Consider the following 21,066-nt stretch of genomic DNA (forward strand, 5'->3'; position numbering starts at 1 on the left):
CTGCCACAAGAAGGCCTGAAACTGTATAAAGATGCCTTGTGTCCTAATTCATTTTATCTCAGATCTGCTTGATGTTTCATGCAGGGGAAGCTTAAGCCACAAGGCTGAGATCTCCAGTCCTTCACCCTGAATATGGACATTGGACTATAACCTATGGACTATTTCAGAAAGCACTCTTTTCAGCTACAAAGCTCTATGAATCTGAGCTCAGAACTGTACTCCTGTCTGTTTGTATACTGATCTTTTAACCAATACTCTTGCTCTTTTCTTTTTAAATAAATTTTAGTTTAGTTAATAAGGATTGGCTGTAAGCGTGTATTTGGGTAAGGTCTGGAATATTCATTAATCTGGGAGGTCATGTGTCCGATCCTTTGATTGGTAGAACTTTTTTATATGATGAATAAGATTTTCAGTAATCCTCATCATATTTGACTTGGGTGTCTGGGTGGAGGCTGAACGCTGGGTTACTTCAAGGGAACTGTGTTGCTGGCTTCTGGGTAACCAGTGGGGTATTATAGAAGCTGTTTTGGTAAATCTAAGTATTGGAATATCCACCAGCTTTGGGGATTGCCTGCCCCATTCGTTGCAGTTCACCCCAATTGAGTGATCTTAGGTGGCTCCCCTGAGACTCCGGTCACAGTGAGCAAGTCTCGAGGTGAAGGCTATGGGGGAGCCAAGGGTTAAAACTATTTTCCCTGGGATTTTACCTCAGTTAGTCACCACATGCTAGCTAGGATGAGCTAAGAACTCACCTTCTCTCCTAGCGAAGACCAGGGCTTCCCGTGAAGACAACATCTGTTACGCCAGACCAGAGCTGGTTGAAAATTTTTTATCTCTTGTTTTTTACTAATAACAAATGGTGGTTTGACAAAAATGGAAAACGTCTCCCTCAAAAATTTGGATTTCTTTGAAATTTTTTTATTTTAACCCCGAAACACCTTTAAATTGAAATATTTAAAAGTTTGGGTGTTTTTTTAAGAAAGTCGAAGAAATGTTGATGGAAATAAAATGTTTCCATGTACATGGAAATTTTTTACAGGAAGAAAAAAATGAACCGACCAATTCTATTGTAGGGCTATGTCTATATGAAAGACTTTACAGCAGCAGAGCTGTACCAAGATTTCTTGTGTAGCTGCTCTATGCCAGCGCGAGAGAGCTTCCCCATCAACATAATTAAATCACCTCCAATGAGCGGCGGTAGCTATGTTGGTGGGACTACTATTCATGCCGGTGAAACGTATGTCACCAGGATTGTGTGCTTTTTTCACACCCCTGAGCAACGTAAGTTTTGCCGACATGTGGTAGCATCGAGATGGCCTAGATTTACACAAGTGAGAGCAGAATCTAGCTCATATAACTACTCAGCTCCACCATGAGGATTGCTATGGGTTGGGTTAAACCTCTTTGAAGCTGGTAGGCATAACAGCGGCCATTCATTCAGGATAAATGTAATTCAGGATGGAACTCCTTTAAGGCATAAATACTTGAAATAATAGAAGCCTCCACCCAAAGCAAAACCACAGGCAAGACTGGAGTAGGAGCCAGCTCTGAGGCCCAAAGGGAGTTCTGTTGCGATCACAGCAGGGCAGAATTTTTCGGCTGAAAATTTTCCAGGAAAAATGCAGATTTGTTTCAGCCAAAACGTTTTGAAAATTTGTTTCAAACTCACCAAATTGTTTCAGTTGAAAAAACAAACAAACGAGTGTTTAGTTATGACATTTTATAAATGAAACTTTCTGAGCAATTCACAACAAATTTTGTTTAGAAATGTACTCCTAGTTTGTTCGTTTGTTTTTTATTTATTAAAAAGCTCAAAAGCAAAACCAAAGGCTTTGTTTTGGGTTGAACAAGGCACTTTGGCCCAAAATATTTTTTTTTTGGTACTTCCAATGATTTAAAAAACAAATCAGTTATTCACACAGCTCTAACTGTGATCTGATAAATTCAGGACCAGGGGATCGATTGGACTGGAGCGGTGTGTCTATGCGTGTGAGGGAAGAAGAGAAACACCACAGAAACAAATTCAGAAAAGGCCTGGGAGCATGGCTCTGAGACAGAGCCTAGAAAGAGGGAGATTTTGGGGCTAAGTGCTAGCTAGAAAGGGGCTTGGAACTGTGAGCAAAGAAACTGTCTCCTGATGTTTGATTCCTGTTGTTTTCAGGGAAACAGGACTTCGTATAGTCTTTGTAAGTGAACCAGATTGCATCAAAGAACTACCTGACTCCAACGTGACTTTCTTCTCCTAAGCAAAACAATCAGCTAGGCCTTGAATTTTGGCTAACCACTAGGGTCAAAAAGAGATAACTGTATCAAATTTCCATTCATTGCAGCCAGCGGCGGATTTCTTCATTTTTGGCAAGGAAGTTTTGAAGAAAACAGATAACGCACCAGTGTGGTGACATTTTGACAACACCTTTCTTTTGCTGTGAGCAGAGGTTTGCTTCTGAGCAGATCTTAATGGTTTGATCTTGCAGCCAACAGTGCTAATTGCTTTACAATCTCAGCACCCGACAAAAGAAACAAATGTCTTCATACTTCATGGAGAAATAAAATACACCAAGTGTAGACGCTGGGTGAGCTCTGTGATATGGAAATTTGGGTGCCAGCAGATAATGGAGCAGGGGGCAGTGCCCAGGATATAAAAATAGGGGCTGTTGATCAGATGTGTCAGCCTAGTTTTGTGGCAGTGACCAACGTGTTAGGATCAGGAGCTAGTTGATGGAGAAATCCAGCACCAGGAAGTGGCTCATCCTGGCTCTCAGAAGGGCTGGTGAAGTGAGTAGAGTATTCCAGAACAGATATTGTAGTGAGGAGTGCGTAGAAGTACCCACATAGTAAATAGATCAGCATTTCTGTATTCTGTTAAGTCATGTCCTTATGTTCCTTACAAAGTACTACTAATTGTATGATATTTGTAAATCTATTTCTGCCTCTGCTCAGGCGTTCCCACTTTGGGTGGTAACACACTGAGCTGTATGAGGAAGGAACAGCATTATGGCAGGATACAGAGGGGAACAACATGAGAGATACTTGGGAGGATGAACCATTTCCTGAGCTGCTCTTTTTCTGTGCAGAGTCACTCTGAAGAAAGGAAAGTCTATGCGAGAGGTGATGAAGGAGAAAGGAGTTCTGGAGGATTTTCTGAAGCATCACAAAGTTGATCCTGCCAGGAAGTACCACTTCAATAATTACAATGTCGCCTATGTACCAATAGCCAACTATCTGGATGTGAGTATTAAGGCTTTCTCTCCGTCTGTCTTCTTTCTTTATGTAGTCTTGCTAGCCTTCTTTCCTACCTTATTACCTAGTCAGTCTATGTACTTCTGTGGTCACAAGTCAATGGATCCCTCTTTTCAATCCTTGGAAATCTGTAACTATTTTGAAGTGGTTTGGATGAAAAAAATCTCACGGAATACAATGAACACACAAGTTCTGCTTCGAATTATATTTCTGTTTGGAGAAAAAGCAGAGTCTAGGTTGCCCTGTCCCCTCCCACCCCCCAATTTATCATTCCCAAATGTTTGCTGTGTATTCCCTGGGATACATCGTGTGTCTTCTCCAGAGACTGGGCTTATGGTTATAGTGCAGGACTGGGAGTCAAGAAGTCACAGTTCTGTTCCTGGCTCTGCGACTGACTTGCTGGGTGAATTGGGCAAGTCACTTCTCTTCTTCATACCTCGATTCCCCCGTATGCAAAATAATGGAACACCCCTGTGGAGCTTAATTCCTTTAAGGCTGTAAAGACCTTTGGCATCTTCAAATGGAAGATGCTAGAGAAGTCAAACTGTTGGAAAATGATTAAGAACACAAAGGAATCCACCTGCCCACACATCTTCTCTCTTTTGCAGTCCTTCTACTTTGGAGAGATCAGCATTGGAACTCCGCCCCAGAACTTCCTGGTTCTCTTCGACACTGGCTCCTCCAACCTGTGGGTGCCCTCTACATACTGCCAGAGCCAAACCTGCAGTGAGTACTGCTCAGCTGTTTAATATTCAGTAGATGCATGTCCTGTGTGCATGGCTCCTGAGAAGCGGAGTCCAATTCCAACTAGGCAAGAAGATATAGCATCTTGCAAACCAAAAATGATCCTCTCAGACAGTATTTGTGAATGTCATACTAAGGTATCGGCTAGTCTCCTAGAGCTCTTTTCTAAGCCCTGAATATGGTATGGATCACTCTTTCCTTATAAAAAGGTACTACAATATTGTAAAATAGTAGTCCAAAACTCTACAGCTGAGATACTGCACTGTAGAATACTGTAGTGTGTATACTAAAGTTTAAGCAGTCATGCTGGGAGGCAACAAATGTTATGAATGGCAAAACTATTACCCAGAGCTTTAGCTGGTATAAATTGGCTTCAGTAGAGCGACACTTATTTACACCAGTTGAGGATCTGGCCCATAATTCTTAAAGGTTATGGTTTCGGGTACAAGGTAGGTAAATAAAAAAGATGGGCATTAAAAAAAGTCATATCAAAACTCCCAGGCTGACTCTTGGCCCTGTTCTTTCTAGGGTGACCAGATGTCTTGATTTTATAGGGACAGTCCCGATTTTTGGGTCTTTTTCTTATACGGGCTTCTATTGCCCCCCCACCCCTTGTCCCGATTTTTCACATTTGCTGTCTGGTCATTTCACTCCACGGGAAGTCAGCTGTTGGGAAATGCTGCCTCGTCAGGGCACTCAGTCCGCAGTGGGACTGGCTCAAATCACATTGCAGCCACCAAAGAGAATGACCATGATGTTGCAATCTTGTTTTTAATCTAGCCAATCATGCAAGGTTCAACCCCAGCCAGTCACCCACCTTTCCCGACATTGGAGTGACCTACACCCTGGACTATGGGTTTGGAGACCTGACTGTGGTTTTAGGTTATAACACAGTGACAGTAAGTGAAATTTGCGCCACTCCCATCACGCGTTGTCATTAGAGCTGTGTCTCTGGCATCATCGGACGTCACTGGGATTAATGGGGTTGTGGTTAGTAATGTCTTGTCTTGAATGCAACTTACTGAAGCGTGTACCCCACATAGCAGCAGGAATAGGTGATACATCTTTCTAGTTTAACTGCAGTGGGCTTGGAAACATTTATCTGAGGACACTTTATGAGGTAAATTCCACTGGCCTCAGAGTTATGACAGCAGCAGTGAATTTGGTCCTGTACATTTGATTTTTATGTTGTTAATTAGACCCTGTTAATACAGGACATAATAAGGGCTTGTGTACATGAGAAACTTGCACCAATTTTGACTTAAGGTGTGAATTTAAACCGATTAAGTTAAATCCGCGCAAACCCCCGTGTGGATGCCCTTGTGTTGTTTTGAGTGGCTTATTTTGGTGTCATTAAAGTTGATCGGGAACATAAGAGTGGGTTAGCTTCGTTAAGCAAAGTGACATAAAGCCACTCTTAAACCGAGAGAAAAACTTCTATACAGGAGTTTGCACCAGTTTAGCTGAACTGGTTTAAAAAGTGATTTAAGTTAAACTCGTGCACCTTTCTTGTGTAGACAAGCCTCGAGTTAACCAGTGCATAGGTCAGTTAGGAATAATGCTAGCTATACTGACCATTACTAGGCACAAATTCTATGGCTATGTTTTTTTTCCCGATTTTGCTGTGCCTTGAATTTTCTTCTCTGATTGAGACACTGTCCTCAACTGACTCCCACCCCATATGGAGCATATGCAGCTGCTTAGAGAAGCATCAGATCTAACCCTAATGATGTGCTTTATCAGACTGTCTTGAGCGTCAGCCACCCTTGAGAATGAAATGGTTACTTGTTTTCATTGTCAACATTTAGGATAAAATTCTCGCCACGGCCAATGATTTTCTTCCCTGGTAGATCCAGAACATCACCATTGAACACCAGGAATTTGGTCTGAGTCAGGATGAGCCTAGCAGCCCCTTCTATTACACATATTTTGATGGGATTTTGGGAATGGCTTATCCTCCTGTAACCATACCGGGGTACAACACACTTATGCAGGAGATGCTGCAGCAGGGCCAGCTTACTGAACCCACCTTCAGTTTCTATTTCTCACGGTAAGATCTCTCTCTCACCTCTCCTATATATTTTAGGTCTATATTTCCATCTCTCTCTCTCACCATATATTTACCCCTTAGTCTGGTTTCTTACTGTCGATCCATCACCCGGCCCCCCATCCACATGTATTTTATGCCCCATGCTCCAGAGGTCAGAATCTGATATTTTAACTATTTGTCTGATATTTTAACTATTTGTGTTTCCAGGCAACCAACGTATGATTACGGAGGGGAAGTCATCTTGGGAGGCATTGATATCCAGCTGTTCTCTGGCCAGATTACCTGGGTTCCTGTTACCCAAGAAGTTTACTGGAAGATTGGTATTGAGGAGTAAGTTTTGTTTGCAATCTCCCCCTTTATTAACATGGGTGTGAGCCTTTCTTCCTGGTTGTCCATGGGCAGCCTTTCCAGCTGTAATTAATGAAGTCAGCTGCCTTTTGTGAACTCAACTTTTCTGTGCCAGAGGCTGAAAAAAGAAGGAATTCTGTGTCCTTCTCTAGCTAGCCTAGAGAGATTATTACTTACACAAGATCTGATCTTGGCCCAGGATAAAGGTTGGGTCTAGATTTCAGACACTCTCTCAAAAGACTTTGGATCCAGGGTTTTGGTTCAAGTACTGCTAAAACCGCCTATTATAGGCCCCAATTCAGCAAAGATCTTAAGCATTATCTTTAAACATATCCTGAAGTCCTGATGCTTAAGTGCTTAAGTGCTTTGCTGAAGAGAGAGGGAGTTAAGCCCGCACTGAAAGTTAAGCGTGTGCTGCCGTCCTTTGCTGAATCGGGGCCAGTGGCAGAGCTTGGCTCTGTAGAATATGGGTCTCTGAACTGCACGTTACGGAATATCTGAAGCCTTGTGCTCTTGGCTCAGCCTGCATCAGAGGCATTCTCGTGGCTGACAGACGTGCACAGTGAAGTCTCTTGGCCTTCCCTCCTTAGGTTTGCTATTGGACAGCAGGCGACTGGCTGGTGCAGCCAAGGCTGCCAGGGCATTGTGGACACCGGGACGTTTCTGCTCACCATCCAAGAGCAGTACATGGGGGACTTCCTGGAGGCTGTGGGTGCTCAGGAATCCAACGGAGAGGGAGGAGCTAGAGGTGCCTGGCCACACTGCCGAGGACATCTGTGAGGGATCTTGCAGTGCCTGACACGAGGAATCCAAGACATAAGATGAGACTGATGGGTTTTTGGGTGATCAGACAAGGATTCCTAGAGGAGCTCAGCGGTTTAAACCAGAGGTGGTGACAGCACTAACTCCATCTGGGGAAACAGAAAGTCTCCCCTGAGTTTGGGGGGAGAGCTTCTGATCCCCCTTTTCCCAGTGTAAATCAGAAGCAATTCTGCCCAAGTCAGTGGGCCAGATCATTAGTTGGTGTAAATGGGCATAGCTCTGGAGCGACGTTGACTTACACACTCTGAAGAGCTGGCCCAGTGTAAAGTCAGCATGAGATTTGAAGCAGGCCGGTTGGGCGTAACCTTGCAGGTGGTCACCCATCAGACAGAAGAGCGTGTGTGAGGCTGGTGAATTGCTGCCCATGTAATGGCAGAGTGCTGCAGAGGGGTTTCTACTAGAGCTGTGTGACTAACTGGTTTTGCAGTTTCTCCAGCCAACCAAAAATTCGGGGGAAATATTTGGTTCTGTTCCAAAAAAGGTTAATTTTTTCAGCAGATTGGAAGAGTTAATGTCAGGCCATCATACCTGGTGTGAGTGTTTCCCTTGATAAGCTATAGCCCCATGGTTAGGGAATGGGAGAGCCCCAGGTCTGAATCACTGCTCTGGAGTAGGGACTTGAATTCAGATCTTCCTCTCTCCCAGGGGAGTGCTCTAACCGCCAGGGTCAGGCTATTCTGGGCTGTTACCTGCAAAAATCTAGGGCGCTATACGCTATATATATAGCGTATATATATATAAATATATTTATATATATAGTTTATATATATATAAATCTAGGGCGCTATACGCTATACGCTACTGAGGGCTCAAGACGTGATCCGGTTCATTTAGGTAGTCCACCTTTTCCCTACCAAGGGCTTAAGTTGTAAAGCACCTACCCTTACTCACAGGGCTCAAGGAAAACCTGGTCAATTTAAGTACCTGCCCTTACCCACGGTGCTCAGGGCCATATGGGTCCGCAGGATCTTTTCCCAGTGAAAAGCCTTACACAGCTGTGCTCTGAACATCTATTTATTAGCAACGTACAGAGAACACATACGCCAAACCAATCTCTTATGCTTACCACTCCCAATATACAGACAAACTTCACCCCTTCAGGGTTCCCTTGCCTGGGGGTGCCGGTTGATGCCTCTGCACGTCATGGTCATGCAGAGGGGTCTGAGTTCTAGCTCTGGAGATGGTTCCCAAAGAGCATGGCTTTTTATTTGCATTATATAGGTAAAACTAGTGACCGCCTTTAACTTCACTAATCCTATTACATTATACGATCCCCCTAGGCAGAAAAATTTAACCTATTGTGCACTGGCGCCTATGTTTCCTCCTCCCTGCTCAAATCTTTTTTGTGCTTTATCTTTCATACCCGAATTGTAACTTATTTATGACTTTCTTTGTTTGTGCAGATGGTCAGCATAAATTCTCTGGTCAGAGCTTATCTGATCTATTTTACCATTTGTTGGGGTTTCTCTGTATCCCCCCTAAAACTTCCCAACACTTGGGTGTCTCTATTTTACAGCCCTTGGTGTTATAACTCTGGTTAGAGGCATTCCTGAGGTGGGGATGCTTTAAGCACTGGAATAATTTTTTCTCAATTTTAGTGGTGAAATCCCTGAGTTTCACTCAAGGCTAGTTTAGTATAGGGGTGAGTCAAGTCACAGGCTGACAGGGCTGGGTTGCTCTCAATTGCTTCTGTTGAAGCTGTTCCACTTCGTATAAATGCTTAAATATTTATAGTGCCAAAGAGAGAGAGAGAGTGAATGAGTGCGAATCCTCTATTGACGCTCATCTGATGGGTAAGAAGTGTGGATTTAAATCATTCTCTGCCTGGATTCTCATGTTGAAACGGAACAGCTTCAACAGGAGAGACTGAGAGAAACACACCTTGCAATAGACTAGTGGTTAGAGCACTCACTTGGCACAGGGGAGATCTGAGTTCAAGTCCCTGCTACAGGGTGGGGATCTTAATGTAGATTTCCCACCTCCCAGGAAAGGGCCCTCACCAAAGGTTATAAAGAGGGAACACATGTGTGAGCTCTGGCACATGGTTTCCTGGCCCTGAGAAAACTTTCCCCAGCTGAAACGATCAGATCAAGTTCATGAATAGTTTTGGTCCATTTTTCAGCAAAACAATTCTCCCAGCTCTAATTTCTGCCCTCAGTTGGGTGGAATGGTAGATGCTGTATAGTGGCCATTCTCCTCTGTTGGGAGCAGCCTCTGCTCTAGGTTGTAACTGTCTCAACCCCCTCTTGTTCTTTTCTTTCACAGTACATGGCTAGTGGCAGCAACGTCCAGAACGTGCCGACCACCACCTTCATCATTAATGGATCCCAGTTCCCGCTGCCTCCCTCCGTCTACGTCCTCAATGTATGTATCACTTTAAAGGCAAAACCAACTTCTATCTTACAGAGACAATGAACCATGCACAGGTGTCAGACAGGGAGTCAGAGCTTCTGTGCAAAGACAGAGACCTTTCCCGCTCCATCCCACCACATTGCAGCTCTGTTTGCCTGTCATTTCTAACAGCACTCAAAAACCGATGGGGTGTTTGTGTTCCCACAATGCGAGCTTATGGGGGCCTGCTCCTGCTCCCATCAGAAACATTGCAAAGCTCTTAAAAATGCCACTGGCGTGTCAGAGTGCAGCTTATACATCCCTACAGACGTGTCTATCTCTTTTTCCCCCTTACAGAACAATGGCTACTGCAGAGTTGCGGTTGAGACCACTTATGTATCTTCTCAGAATGAGCAGCCGGTCTGGATCCTGGGTAACATCTTCCTTAGGGAATATTATTCTGTCTTTGATATGGCTAACAACAGAGTGGGCTTTGCCCCATTAGCCTAGCCAAACCAGGCCTCACCAGAACCAGATGAAGGCATTCCCTTTCCTGTCTAAAGCTTCTCTCCCAGACACTGTTGGGATCAGACTGAGTTCATATGGACAGATTGAATCATTCTTAATGTACCTTGCATACAAGCAGGGGAGGGATAGCTCAGGGGTCTGAGCATTGGCCTGCTAAACCCAGGGTTGTGAGTTCAATCCTTGAGGGGTACATTTAGGGATCTGGAGCAAAAATTGGGGATTGTTCTTGCTTTGAGCAGGGGGTTGGACTAGATGACCTCCTGTGGTCCCTTCCAACCATGATATTCTATGATTCATACAGCCTTAGCTTGCTTTTGGCTTGTGGGTAACAATCAGTGCTCTCCAGATGTATTATTGTGAATAAACTGCAAAGAGTCAAATTGCTTTTTGTTGCCTTTGGAGTTTGTTGAGTGAAGAATGAGCCCAGCTGTTTGTTTGTGGTATCACAACCTTATTAACACACACCAATTGCTACCTAGGTATAAAGGAGGAAATTAACCTCTCGGTGATCCATTTCTGCCCCAATTTCAAAACAGCTAAGCACATAGCAGCTCCCTTTGAGAACAATGGATTAAATCCCCCTTTTGTTTCTATTAGGAAATCTTCTGTAGCACAGAATGACCTTTCTTTGCACAGCTGTAATGGAGATGCTGATGCTTGACTAGCTGGCAAGGGGATGTGGGCAGCTTCATCCCCTGATGTTGGCAATAAGCTTTGAGATTCTCAGATGGGATGGGGATAGCACGCCAAAATGTGGTTGCTGTGAAGAAGGTAGAGATCCTGTTTGTGCTCTGTATTTACATGCTATTACCATCACATAGATGTCCTGAGGTGCTGGCTCTGTTCCTATCCAAGACTACCCTAACCAGTGGAATAGTACATGGTAGGGCTCTCAAGCAATTAAAAAATTAATTGTGATTTATGCTGCCCATTTCTTGTTTACAATGTCACCTGAAAATAAGAACAGGCATTCACATGGCTGTGTTGTAGCCAGAGTCACAAGATATTTACATGCCAGATGTGCTAAAGATTCATATGTCCCTTCATGCTTCAACCACCATTGCAGGGGACATGCGTCCATGCTGATGACGGGGTTCTGCCTGATAACAATCCAAAGCAATGCGGACTGATGCATGTTCATTTTCATCATCTGAGTCAGATGCCACTTGCAGAGTGATTGATGTGACTTGATGTGCAAGTGACTTGATTTTCTTTTTTGGTGGTTCGGGTTCTGTAGTTTCCGCATCAGAGTGTTGCTCTTTTAAGACTTCTGAAAGCATGCTCCAAACCTCATCCCTCTCAGATTTTGGAAGGCACTTCAGATTCTTAAAGCTTGGGTTGAGTGCTGTAGCTATCTTTAGAAATCTCACATTGGTGCCTTCTTTGCGTTTTGTCAGATCTGCAGGGAAAGTATTCTTAAAATGAACAATTTGTGCTGAATCATCATCTGAGACTGCTATAACATGAAATACGTGGCAGAGTGTGGTAAAATAGAGCTGGAGACATACAATTTTCCCCAAAGGAGTTCATTCACAAATGTAATTAATGCGTTATTTTTTTAATGAGCCTCATCAGCATGGAAGCATGTCCTCTGGAATGGTGGCCGAAGCAGGAAGGGACATATGAATGTTTAGCATATCTTGCACATAAATACTTTGCAATGCTGTCTACAAAAGTCCTATGCAAATGCCTGTTCTTGCTTTCTGGCGACATTTTAAATAAGAAGTGAGCAGCATTATCTCCTGCAAATATAAACAAACTTGTTTGTCTTAGCAATTGACTGAACAAGAAGTAGGACTGAGTGGATTTGTAGGCTCTAAAGTTTTACATTGTTTTGTTTTTGAGTGCAGTTATGTAAGAAAAAAACCTACATTTGAAAGTTGCACTTTCATGATTAAGAGATTGCGCTACAGTACTTGTATGAGGTGAATTGAAAAATACTATTTCTTTTATCATTTTTACAGTGCAAATATTTGTAATAAAAAATAATATAAAGTGAGCAGTGTACACTTTGTATTCTGTGTTGAAATTGGAACCAATATATTTGAAAATGTAGAAAAACATCCACATTTTTTTTAGTAAATTTCAAATGGTATTCTATTGTTTAACAATGTGGTTAAAACTGCGATTAACCGCAATTAATTTTTTTGAGTTAACCACATGAGTTAACTGCGATTAATCAACAGCCCTAGTACATGGAGTTCCTGATTTCCCATGACTGCACTTAAGTAGCTTTAGTTCTGCCAAAGGCTGGTTACTATTTCACATGTTGCCAGTGCAGAACCTAATATGGAAACACAAACTCAGCCTTAGAGAGGTGACGGACTAGGAAAAAAACACAGACAGCAGCTGTGCGAAACCTGCTCCCACTGAAGTCTGTGGGAGTTCCGCCATCGACTTCAGTGGGATCAGTATTCGGAGGTGCAGCCCAGACCGGCAGAAGAGCTGCCAGGATGGCTGAGGACTCAGGACGGATGAGGGTTCTCTCATGTGATGAAGCTGATGGGTGTGGGGAACTGTCCACTGAAATACCATCGTCCACCAGAGGTTGCCTTGCTCGCGAATGCTGCATTTGCAAATCAGCCTTTGTCTACCACTGGAGAAGGGGAATCTGGGCAGGAGAGCGTGAGAGAGATTAGATACTACAGTCCACAGCATAGTTCAGTTCGTGTCTAAACCATGTTGTCGCTTAGTGTGCTACTGGAAGGTGCTCTGATATTATGGTGATGAGCATGGTATAAGAACCTGTTTAGACTAGACTAGAATTTCCAGGAAGATGCAATGCAGCCCTTCCAGCATTGTGTGTGTGTTTTACTATGTCTGTGGGTCCATTAGATAAGACTTTATAATCCATAGTTATTGGATTCCAGAGCACTTTTGTAAGGTTAAGGATTTACCCTGGAGCACTTGCTTATTATCATTTAATATTTATATTACAGTAGCATCTAGAGGCCTCAATTGAAACTGAGGTCTTATTGTGCTAGGTGCTGTATGGACATAGAAGAGAGAGTCCCTGCCCCAAAGAGCTGACCATCTAAATACACAAAGTGGGTGAGGGGAAACAGAGGCACAGTGATTTTTACAGCAGATCAGTAGCAAAGCTGGGACAATAATGCAGAGGTCTCCTGAGTCCCAGCCCGGTGCACTAGCCACTGCCTCTTGATCAAAATATCCTCTTTCCTCATAGTTGTGTATTGTGTTCTGTGCTAATTAGCTGCTGCCATCCACCCCAGAAGCAGCTGCATTCTAGTAGTGCTTTGGGAGTCTATCTATAAATGTTGCTTTCCCAGCCCATTCTTCTTCAGCCCATTCTGTCTGAAGGAAAGGAAGCACATGGTGACCTCAAAGCCTGCAGGCTTGAATGCAAACAATCAGCATAAAGGACCCAAAGGGTCAAATCCTGCTTTCATTTACACTAGCATAAAACCAGCAACATTCCACTGATGTTAGTGGGCTTCCTTTACTCACAGTTTTCACAGATGCAAGAAAGCCCAATTTGGCCCCATCATTTTACCACTGAGAAATGTCCCGGAGCCTCTATATTTGGCACAAGGAAGGGAATGAAAAGCTTTTAGATGTAGAAATGTGCCAGGGCAAGAGCTGTGAGCTGGGGTTCTTTGTTTCAATTCCCAATGCCCCTCATTTCAGATCCAACCATTTGCCACCAGGGAGCATCTTGGCCCGTTGTGCTGGCATGCTGAGGAGCATGTGTTGCTGTGGCAGTATCTATAGGGAGCAGAGAGTTGGAAACTCCCTTGTCTGAAGGCTGGGAAAGGAAAGTGCTTCACAAACTAGTCAGAGGGCATGAATGTGCCAAAGCAAAACTGAGAAAGAGTGCTAATGTTGCCCTGGATTTGAGGGCAGGGGAAGGAGTGTACCCCAGATTTTGGTCATGCAACCGTATTGTGTGCATTCAGCCACCATGAATTAATAAAACAGAACACCACATAGTTAAGGGTTAATTTCAATAAGCAGAGCTCCTGGAAGCAAGGTCAAAGTTACCTGTAGGTTTGCAGTTTCTGCTAATTAGAATGGGAGGAGAGGAGAAAAGAGTCAACAAATTGAGCCTGAAAGAAAATAAGTGGATGAAAACCTTGAATTTGGGCGCCTTTGATAGAGAAGCTTATTATGACTAAGATGGTTGGGAATGTTTGTTGATAAGTAGTTTACTGAAGTTAGGAGAGGTGATGATCCAGTAGAGGGTCATTGTGTTTTGTTAAGTTATAAAAAGACTAGATAATAGACCGTACTTTGGAGCAGTTCTCTGAAGCTCTCCTGAGAGACTTTTTCCTGACACCTTACTCCCCACTGAGGAAGCAACCGGCCATCATGGCCCTGCTGCAAATTACTCAATACCATGTTAGAATATAGATATTTAGGCCTGCCTGTGAAAGCCTATATCTTAAAAATTTAGGTGTATTTTTATCACTTAGCTAGTTACAGGGGTGTAAAAACAAAGAATCAAAATCACAGTCTGCCTGTGTATGGGCCTTCTCTCACTAGGATAGTCTGAGGGTATGTCTACACTACAAAATTAGGTCGAATTTATAGAAGTCGGTTTTGTAGAAAGCCTTTTTATACAGTCGATTGTGTGTGTCCCCACACAAGTGCTCTAAGTGCGTGTAGTCGGCGGAGTGTGTCCACAGTACCGAGGCAACCGTCGACTTCCGGAGCGTTGCACTGTGGGTGGCTATCCCACAGTTCCCACAGTCTCTGCCGCCCATTTGAATTCTGGGTAGAAATCTCAGTGCCTGATGGGGCTAAAACATTGTCGCGGTTGGTTCTGGGTACATATCGTCAGGCCCCCGTTCCCTCCCTCCCTCCATGAAAGCCAGGGCAGGCAATCGTTTTGCGCCTTTTTTCTTGAGTTACCTGTGCAGACGCCATACCACGGCAAGCATGGAGCCCGCTCAGCTCACCATCACCGTACATCTCCTGGGTGCGGGCAGACGTGGTACTGCATTGCTACACAGCAGCAGCTCATTGCCTTTTGGCAGCAGACGGTGCAGTATGACTGGTAGCCGTCATCGACATAGTCCTGGGTGCTCTTTTAACCGAGCGCCTGGGCAAATATGGGAGTTGACTCAGCCAGGTCATTTCCCTTGTTTCGTCTCATGGAGATTGAGTCCTACCGGCAGTGCACTGTCTTTTAATCAGCAGCTAGCAGAAGATGATGGCTAGTTGTCATACTGCACCGTCTTCTGCAGAGCACCCAGGAGATGACGATGGCTAGCTGTCGTACTGCACAGTCTGCTGCCGGCAAGATGTATAAAGATAGATGAAGTGGCTCAAAACAAGAAATAGACCAGATTTGTTTTGTATTCATTTTCTCCTCCCTCTGTGAAATCAACGGCTGGCTAAACCCAGTTTTGAGTTCTATCCTTGAGGTTTTGAGTTCTATCCTTGAGGGGGCCATTCGATTTCTCGCAAAGCCACCCCCTTTGTTGATTTTAATTCTCTGTAAGCCAACCCTGTAAGCCATGTCGTCAGTCGCCCCTCCCTCCGTCAGGGCAACGGCAGACAATCGTTCCGCGCCTTTTTTCCGTGCAGACGCCATACCACGGCAAGCATGGAGCCCGCTCAGATCACTTTGGCAATTAGGAGCACATTAAACACCACACACATTATCCAGCAGTATATGCAGCACCAGAACCTGGCAAAGCGATACTGGGCGAGTAGGCGACGTCAGCGCGGTGACGAGAGTGATGAGGACATGGACACAGACTTTTCTCAAAGCACGGGCCCTGGCAATGTGGGCATCATGGTGCTAATGGGGCAGGCTCATACGGTGGAACGCCAATTCTGGGCCCGGAAAAAAATCACAGGCTGGTGGGACCGCATAGTGTTGCAGGTCTGGGATGATTCCCAGTGGCTGCGAAACTTTCGCATGCGTAAGGGCACTTTCATGGAACTTTGTGACTTGCTTTCCCCTGCCCTGAGGCGCAAGAATACCAAGATGAGAGCAGCCCTCACAGTGGAGAAGCGAGTGGCAATAGCCCTGTGGAAGCTTGCAATGCCAGACAGCTACCGGTCAGTCAGGAATCAATTTGGAGTGGGCAAATCTACTGTGGGGGCTGCTGTTATGCAAGTAGCCAACGCAATCAAAGATCTGCTGATATCAAGGGTAGTGACCCTGGGAAATGTGCAGGTCATAGTGGATGGCTTTGCTGCAATGGGATTCCCTAACTGCGATGGGGCCATAGACGGAACCCATATCCCTATCTTGGCACCGGAGCACCAAGCCAGCGAGTACATAAACCGCAAGGGGTACTTTTCAATAGTGCTGCAAGCTCTGGTGGATCACAAGGGACATTTCACCAACATCAACGTGGGATGGCCGGGAAAGGTACATGATGCTCGCATCTTCAGGAACTCTGGTCTGTTTCAAAAGCTGCAGGAAGGGACTTTATTTCCAGACCAGAAAATAACCATTGGGGATGTTGAAATGCCTATATGTATCCTTGGGGACCCAGCCTACCCCTTAATGCCATGGCTCATGAAGCCGTACACAGGCAGCCTGGACAGTAGTCAGGAGCTGTTCAACAACAGGCTGAGCAAGTGCAGAATGGTGGTAGAATGTGCATTTGGACGTTTAAAGGCGCGCTGGCGCAGTTTACTGACTCGCTTAGACCGCAGCGAAACCAATATTCCCACTGTTATTACTGCTTGTTGTGTGCTCCATAATATCTGTGAGAGTAAGGGGGAGACGTTTATGGCGGGATGGGAAGTTGATGCAAATCGCCTGGCTGCTGGTTACACACAGCCAGACACCAGGGAGGTTAGAAGAGCACAGGAGGGTGCGGTGCGCATCAGAGAAGCTTTGAAAACCAGTTTCATGACTGGCCAGGCTACGGTGTGAAAGTTCTGTTTGTTTCTCCTTGATGAAACCCCCCGCCCCTTGGTTCACTCTACTTCCCTCTAAGCCAACCATCCTCCCCTCCTCCCTTCGATCACCGCTTGCAGAGGCAATAAAGTCATTGTTGCTCCACATTCATGCATTCTTTATTAATTCATCACACAAATAGGGGGATAACTACCAAGGTAGCCCAGGAGGGGTGGTGGAGGAGAGAAGCACCAGGAGCGGTGGTGGAGGAGAGAAGGACAAGGCTACACAGCACTTTAAAAGTTTAAAACTTTAAAACTTATTGAATGCCAGCCTTCTGTTGCTTGGGCAATCCTCTGGGGTGGAGTGGCCGGAGGCCCCCCCACTATGTTCTTGGGCGCCTAGGTGAAGAGGCTATGGAACTTGGGGAGGAGGGCAGTTGGTTACACAGGGGCTGTAGCGGCGGTCTGTGCTCCTGCTGTCTTTCCTGCAGCCTAACCATACGCTGGAGCATATTAGTTTGATCCTCCAGAAGCCTCAGCATTGAATCTTGCCTCCTCTCATGACGCTGCCGCCACCTTTCAGCTTCAGCCCTCTCTTCAGCCCGCCACTTACTCTCTTCAGCCTGCCACCTCTCCTCTCGGTCATTTTGTGCTTTCCTGCACTCTGACATTGTCTGCCTCCACGCATTCGTCTGTGCTCTGTCAGTGTGGGAGGACAGCATGAGCTCAGAGAACATTTCATCGCGAGTGCGTTTTTTCCGCCTTCTAATCTTTGCTAGCCTCTACGAAGGAGAAGATCCTGTGATCCTTGAAACACATGCAGCTGGTGGAGAAAAAAAAAGGGACAGTGGTATTTAAAAAGACACGTTTTATAGAACAATGGGTACACTCTTTCACGGTAAACCTTGCTGTTAACATTACATACATATCACATGTGCTTTCGTTCCAAGGTCGCATTTTGCCTCCCCCCCAGCGCATGGCTAGCCCCTTCCCCCTCCCTGTGGCTAACAGTGGGGAACATTTCTGTTCATCCACAGGCAAACAGCCCAGCAGGAACGGGCACCTTATTTCAACCAGGTGACCATGAATGATATCACTCTCCTGAGGATAACACAGAGAGATAAAGAACGGATGTTGTTTGAATGCCAGCAAACATACACTGCAGTGCTTTGTTCTACAATGATTCCCGAGTACATGCTACTGGCCTGGAGTGGTAAAGTATCCTACCATGGTGGATGGAATAAGGCTGCCCTCCCCAGAAACCTTTTGCAAAGGCTTTGGGAGTATATCCAGGAGAGCCACGAATGCCAGGGCAAATTAATCATTAAACATGCTTGCTTTTAAACCATGTATAGTATTTTAAAACGTACACTCACCAGAGGTCCCTTCTCCACCTGGCGGGTCCAGGACGCAGCCTTGGGTGGGTTCGGGGGGTACTGGCTCCAGGTCCAGGGTGAGAAACAGTTCCTGGCTGTCGGGAAAACCGGTTTCTCTGCTTGCTTGCTGTGAGCTATCTACAACTTCATCATCATCATCTTCCTCATCCCCAAAACCTGCTTCCGTGTTGCCTCCATCTCCATTGAAGGAGTCAAACAACACGGCTGGGGTAGTGGTGGCTGAACCCCCTAAAATGGCATGCAGCTCATCATAGAAGCGGCATGTTTTGGGCTCTGATCTGGAGCAGCTGTTCGCCTATCTGGTTTTCTGGTAGGCTTGCCTCAGCTCCTTAAGTTTCACGCGTATTGCTTCGGGTCCCTGTTATGGCCTTTGTCCTTCATGCCCTGGGAGATTTTGACAAATGTTTTGGCATTTTGAAAACTGGTACGTAGCTCTGAAAGCATGGATTCCTCTCCCCATACAGCGATCAGATCCTGTACCTCCCGTTTGGTCCATGCTGGAGCTCTTTTGCGATTCTGGGACTCCATCATGGTCACCTCTGCTGATGAGCTCTGCATGGTCACCTGCAGCTTGCCACACTGGCCAAACAGGAAATTGAAATTCAAAAGTTTGCGGGCCTTTTCCTGTCTACCTGGCCAGTGCATCTGTCTACCTTGAGAGTGCTGTCCAGAGCGGTCACAATGGAGCACTCTGGGATAGCTCCCGGAGGCCAATACCATCTAATTGCGTCCACAGTACCCCAAATTCGACCCAGCAAGGCCGATTTCAGCGCTAATCTCCTTGTTGGGGGTGGAGTAAGGAAATCGATTTTAAGAGCCCTTTAAGTCGAAAAAAGGGCTTCGTCGTGTGGACGGGTGCAGGGTTAAATCGATTTAACGTTGCTAAATTCGACCTCAACTCCTAGTGTAGACTAATAGCGATATCTTGGAGAGTTCCTGGAAGCCTTACCCTTCCTATTATTTCAATTGGCAAGAAGAGGAAAGCTTACACCACACACAGTCAACCTCTGGAACTCTTTGAACTAGATAAGTTCATGGAGGATAGGTCCATCAATGGTTATTAGCCAGGATGGACAGGACTGGTATCTCTAGCCTCTGTTTTCCAGAAGCTGGGAATGGGCAACAGGGGATGGATCCCTTGATGATTTGCCCGTTCTGTTCATTCCCTCTGGGGCACCTGGCATTGGTCACTATCAGAAGACAGGATACTGGGCTAGATGGACCTTTGGTCTGACCCAGTATGGCTGTTCTTACGTTCTCACAATGAGCTTTGTCCTGAGATCCTGTGCAGATCTAGGACTGTGGCACTTCTTGGCCCCTGAGTTCATGTTACAGAAGGTGAGTTGGTATCAATGGCACTTACCTGTGTTGAAGTAACTCCTGAGGAAGTTGGGGCCAGATTGTGTTGTCAGGCATGGTGCCCTCAGCTGCAATCAGTGGGAGTAGCTCATATCCTGTCCTGGGAAAACAGTTCCACAGAATTCTAAGCCTGGGTTTTCCTGCCTCGTGTTTGCTGACAGGTGGTAAAATCCTCACGATGACAAGACAGTTAGGAGTTTTCACGTGTTGGAGCAGCTCAAGATTAAGACTGTGGTTTTTGGGTGGAGCCTATGGTTTACCTTTTCCTGGTCATGTGTTAAAATCACATCACCTTTTCTTGGCTAGATTTTACCTGAATTTAGGGCTTATCTACGTGGTAAATTACTGCATAGCAAGCGAGGGTGTTGATCTGCAGTGAATCTTTCTGCCACGCAGTAATGGCCACTGCTACAGTGCACAGAAAGTCTCAGGGTTAGGCTTGGTGTACTATGCTTTCAAATAGTGCAACGCCACACCACACTCTCGCACTTTCAGTGTGCCGGAGCAGCGTCCACATGGGATGTTAGTGCATAGCAAGTTGGGGCCCTTTAGCATCATACCCTGGCTGGCTGCTCAGTAATTTGCCATGTACACAAGCCCTTAATCCCACGTGTCAGCTTTTCTGAGGTAAGAACACACCTTTTCCCTAGTGGCGACAAGGCCTTCCAGCGGTAAGTGGGTTGGAGTGACTTCAGATTAGAGCTGGTTGAAAAGTTTTTGTCTTAAGTTTTTTTTTTTTAACGAGCAAATGGTTTTTTCACAAAAATTGAAGCTTGCTCCAAATAAAATTCAGATTTTTTAATTTTTTAAAAAAAAATTAAGAAAAGAAAAGCAAACACTTTACACTGTTTTTCATTTACGTTTTTGTTTTTTGATGGAAGGTCAAGAAATTTTGATGCAAATTAAAATTTTTCCCTTTCATTAACATTTTTTGTAGGAAAAAATAAATTTTATATAAATGTATACACTTTATATAACTGCCCCTTCATTAGTATTATCAATTTCCATTCATTCTAAAGAATGTTTTCCTTTGTTTTTGAAAAGAATGAGCCGGTTTTGGAAGCAAACAGATAATATTCCAGTGTGTTGATTTTTTGATAAGACATTCCTTTGTCAGAAGCAGAAGTTTCCTTCTTATTGGACCTCAGTCATTTGATCTTGTTATCGAAGGCATTAATTGCTTTATAATCTCAGCACCCAAGAAAAGAAATGAATTTTTAAATACACAGAAGGTGTTGACGTTGGATTAGTGCGGTGCTATAGGAAATTGGGTGTCAGTAATTAATGGAACATGGGGCGGTATCCTGGGTACAATGCCCACGGTATTAAAGTAGCGACTCCGTATCACAGACTTCAGCCCACTTCTGCTCCGGAGACTGACACATTCTGTACAGGAGCCAGCTGGTGGAGAAATCAAGCACC

At 44.9% G+C, this 21,066-nt stretch overlaps 1 protein-coding gene across 1 annotated transcript; it reads left to right on the plus strand.

The window, feature by feature from the left end:
• Positions 1 to 1,224: 1,224 nt before the first annotated feature.
• On the plus strand, positions 1,225 to 10,045 carry LOC140901484 (pepsin B-like). Its single transcript, XM_073320409.1, has 10 exons — positions 1,225 to 1,237; positions 2,739 to 2,775; positions 3,075 to 3,228; positions 3,849 to 3,966; positions 4,765 to 4,883; positions 5,835 to 6,034; positions 6,242 to 6,364; positions 6,973 to 7,123; positions 9,470 to 9,568; positions 9,893 to 10,045. The coding sequence occupies exons 1-10, from the start codon at positions 1,225 to 1,227 to the stop codon at positions 10,043 to 10,045; spliced, it is 1,167 nt and encodes a 388-aa protein (XP_073176510.1).
• Positions 10,046 to 21,066: the final 11,021 nt, after the last annotated feature.

This window comes from Lepidochelys kempii, chromosome 21, assembly GCF_965140265.1.
Source record: "Lepidochelys kempii isolate rLepKem1 chromosome 21, rLepKem1.hap2, whole genome shotgun sequence".
Classification (NCBI taxonomy): domain Eukaryota; kingdom Metazoa; phylum Chordata; order Testudines; family Cheloniidae; genus Lepidochelys; species Lepidochelys kempii.

Coding starts and splice junctions, on each gene's coding strand:
- LOC140901484 (XM_073320409.1), top strand. Junction 6,035..6,241: donor TTCAGTTTCTATTTCTCACG/GTAAGATCTCTC, acceptor TTGTGTTTCCAG/GCAACCAACGTATGATTACG. Junction 6,365..6,972: donor TGGAAGATTGGTATTGAGGA/GTAAGTTTTGTT, acceptor TTCCCTCCTTAG/GTTTGCTATTGGACAGCAGG.